Raw genomic sequence first — 4,024 nt, forward strand, 5'->3', positions numbered from 1 at the left:
AAAGAAGTATATTCAACTGTCTTTTTTTTCCATGTGTGTGTAAAATGAATCAGAAAATACTTCAATGAAATAAGCTTTCAGCCCTACTCCTGATCTTTCTAAAGATGACCTCAGCTCTCCAGCTTTTTTGTGAGAAAATGCTTCTATTATACCAAAAAGATTGTTACTTTGTTCCAAAAACTGCTCAGTATCTCACTTTGATATTTATGGGCTCTTCAGCTCTTTGCCTTGGATATGAGATGGAAACGTTTACCAGTTCCTAAGAGGAGTTCAGCTTGAGTCTGAGATGTATGAATGTTAATTCACCTAAAAGGTTAAACTATGGCCTTGATAATTATAATCAAAAAACTATTAGCCTTCCTGTGCTACATGTATACCTAATGCTCCATTTACTTCTCACAGCATCCCACAAAACTGCCTCCACAAACTAAGTTGTACAAAGACTCTGGCTTTTAAGCTCACTGGAACCATGTGGACAGAATACCAGCTTCAACTAATGATTTTTCAACCTGATGTTCAGCTTCATGCTGGTGCAACACAAGAGGTTTAATGTGGAGTTACTCCATCTAAAATATGATGCTGTCTTAACAGCAGCACCTGTACCCTGCTGCCCAGGATCCAGCAAAGACATTCCTGATCTGCAGTAGTGTAAAAAGGATCAGTCTCTTTGGTTTTGCCTACAGGTAATATGTAGCTCTAATGGAGATCTTAGTTTTTCACTCCGGAACATTCAGCTGTTCTCCTCCTAAGGGACAGACAAGGTCTCTTCCCATCTGATTTACAGATAATCTGAGCTTCACTGCTGGCCATTGCTGTGTTCTTACATTTTCTTAATGCTTCTCTTAACTGGAATTTTCTCTGTGTTTGGTGTAAAAAGCTTAATTTTAAAAATTAAAGCATACCAACAGCTATTGCTTCCTCTAATTATACGTGGATACACTGGCAGCTGATGGTTTCTGCCTGTGCATGGGAGACTTCCAAATGCTTTCACATGCTGGAGCAGTGAAATGGAAAAGTCTGAAAAAATCAACAGTTTTCTAGCATTCCTAATGTGTTTTCTTTAGCCTTGGTGATAAATAGGATCCTCCTGTAAGATCTCTCTGCCTTGTCACAGTCATTAATTGTTTGTTCTGTTTCTTCATCTTATCAACAGCTCTTCATTCATGTTTGCTGCTCCATTGTTCTGCTAGTCCTGATGTGGTTGTGAGCCTGCTGGCATTGCCTACCAATGAACTCCAAAGAAGATGGATTAATGTATTACCACCCATTCCCCTTGGCTTTTATATGGATGAGTTTTCTTTAGAACTGGATTTTAAACTAACACAGGATATTTAGTCTGCTTTAGAACACAAGTATTACTAAAGAAATAGAAATAATGGAAATTAATTTTTTTGCAAACTTCTATTTGCTAGCAATTGAAATGGTATCAGACCCTGCAAAGGACCAGCTCTTCAGCTCTCGTAGTTTTCCAGATTGCTGATGTACATCTGAGTAAGTCCTTCAATCAGACTGCTAGACTTGAAGAGATTAGTGGTAGGTTTAAAATGAAGCATATGAATTGGGAGGCTTGGAACTGCACTGTCCATATAGGCTGCAAACAACCAGGATAAGCACTGTCTTAAGAGCGCATGTCATGTGAGAAAAAGCACTGATTTCTTCCAGAAATACATAAGCCTCACAAACTATCTATGATAGCTGGACTACGCCTCAGGGTTTTCCAGAGTTCACACCCTCTGTTTTCCCCAGCGTACCTCACATAACACACTCAGCTTCATCAGCCATCTGTTGCACCAGAAACAACTTCTGTCCAGAATCACACAAATTAACATGGATCATCCTGCAATCGTAGAGGTTGAACTATTACCTGCTAGAGTAACAGCAATGGAGACAGAGTCAGATCCCAAGGCATTGGATGCATTGCAAGCATAGAAACCCACATCAGCTTCCACGGGTGCTAGAATCTGCAAGGAGTCATCAGGCTGAAGGAGTACTCTGCAGTAAAACAGAATGAAAGACAGAATAGTTTCTTAGTTCATGTGAACACGAACACAATTACTGTGAATTTTTCAGATGTAGGGGTTTTTTTATAGTTCAGGCCTTTAAGTTATATTTAAAAATCTATCAAGAAATTTAAAGTCTTACATTGAGACTGTAAGCTGTGATTACTTAAACTAAATTTTAGTCTCATTCTTGTACTGCTGATATGTGTATTAGAGAAAGATTGCCAAGTAATCAGTACATCTGCCCAGTGCATGCAAAACTTCCTTCTCTGATGTGCCACTTCTGCACAATGCTGAATGAGTTCCCTAGTCTTGCTGTCTTCCAGTTCTGCAACACAGGAGTAGCAATATTAAAGAAAAACCAAGTTATTGCAAGGGAAAAGTCAGGAAACCTGATGAAGCTATGCAGCAAGAAGTGAAGTGAAGTGAACCACAGGCTCAATGTTAAAGCCTGAAATAGATTCCAAATTCTTTTACTGATGAGCAGTTTGTACAAAATCAGCAGTCTTTTTGCTTCCCTAATAAGTGAAGATGGAGACAAAGACTCAACTCCTCCTTGGGCTGAACTAACTGTTTTCTCAGCCAGTAAGGGGAGCCTACCATATTCTCAGTGTACTGACTATGGGTAAATGAGATGAACATGGCCTTAGTGCTCTTATGAACTGCTACTTTTCACAGTCTGGTTTTGCAGTGGTATAACTCATCAAGTCCTGACATATACCTGTTTCAGCAAGAATTCAGTCCTCTTGTCAATGCTTATGTACCCTTATTTTCAGCACAGTGAATTTCATGATTACTGTTACTCTTTTTTTTTTTTTTTTTTTTAGCTGAAACTGTTGATAAAATCTAATTATACTGTTCTCATCAGCACTTTCAGCAGCTGTTACACTTAAACTCTTAGTTCAGGCTGTGATTGATAATGGCAAGAGTGAAAGTGGGGTGGGAAATGCCTGTAAAACACATACAATAAAAGTCTGCTCACAGATCCTGGAATTGATGAGTCTCTTTACACTCTCATCCCTGCAATGAAAACTGTTTTCTCATGGACCAAAAAGCAGCAGATACTTGATTTTGTACAGTGCTGTGGGTGGTAGGTCTCTAAAACAAAGCAGATTAGGGCCACCCAGCAAAATCTATTATAACAAAAAGATCTGGAGTCAGAATGATTTTTTTCTCACCCTTTTGTGAATAATAATAAAAACAATAATTATAAATAAAAGAACTGCCCATTGTTAACCAAGTTTTGTAAATGTCTAGAAAAATGCATATTTGCAAACCCAACATTAACACTTTTTAAATTGCATCTATGCTTGCACAGCCAAAAAAACCACCATTGGTTGAAAAAATTCCCTTCCCACTTCCATTGCCAAGGATCTTTTTCTTAATCTCTTAGTCATAAACAGGGCTGATTTCTAGTTAGCCACTTCTAACAGTGACAAAAACTAACAGTTTTTTTACTTACAAAACTAGTGTTAGCCTGCATCAGTATTTCACATGTAAATTTTTTAGTTTAACACTGACTGGTTCAATCAGTACATGGAATTTTGAGAGTTTCAGAAGTTGTCCCAAATTATACAAGTCTGTAAAATTTAAAAGTCACGTACATTCTGCCTGCATTCATGCAAATACAGTACATAGGCCGATCTTCCAGTCCTACATCTAACTAGTGCCTACAAGCCCCCTAAAAACATTTTAATAAATGTTCCTGTCACCTTCAAGTTGAGGAAAGAGCTTGTCTAGCATCACATCTTGTAAAACACAACAGTGCACAGTTGTTTGTTGTTACCACCTCTGCTGATGTAAATGTCTCTTTGTCAGCTTCAGCCCCCTCCAGATCCAGCACAAATATTTTTAGAAACAGGAATATGCCAGTCAGATACTTGCCTTTTTAAAAAAAATAACTTCCAACACAGATCCATCTTACTATCTTTTAAACCCAAGTTTTAATGTACTTCTCCAGAAGCAAACTAATATCCTCTTCTTTTCAATAATTCTTTCTGTTATTTGTGTGTCACAATTTGGCA

General features: G+C 38.0%; 1 protein-coding gene across 1 annotated transcript in view; it reads right to left on the reverse strand.

Annotated features, from left to right (window-relative positions):
* The window catches only part of LOC114072577 (ADAMTS-like protein 1), a gene marked incomplete at its 5' end in the record, with an annotated part of 9,904 nt that extends 7,912 nt beyond the window's left edge, over positions 1-1,992 (reverse strand). The window contains one exon of the mRNA XM_027910454.1: positions 1,865-1,992. Coding sequence (XP_027766255.1) covers positions 1,865-1,992 — 128 coding nt within the window. The remainder of the gene's footprint in view (positions 1-1,864) is intronic.
* Between the last annotated feature and the right edge of the window lie 2,032 nt (positions 1,993-4,024).

This window comes from Empidonax traillii, unplaced genomic scaffold, assembly GCF_003031625.1.
Source record: "Empidonax traillii isolate 1590-97213 ecotype Southwest subspecies unplaced genomic scaffold, ASM303162v1 scaffold3511:size12608, whole genome shotgun sequence".
Taxonomy (NCBI): Eukaryota; Metazoa; Chordata; class Aves; order Passeriformes; family Tyrannidae; genus Empidonax; species Empidonax traillii.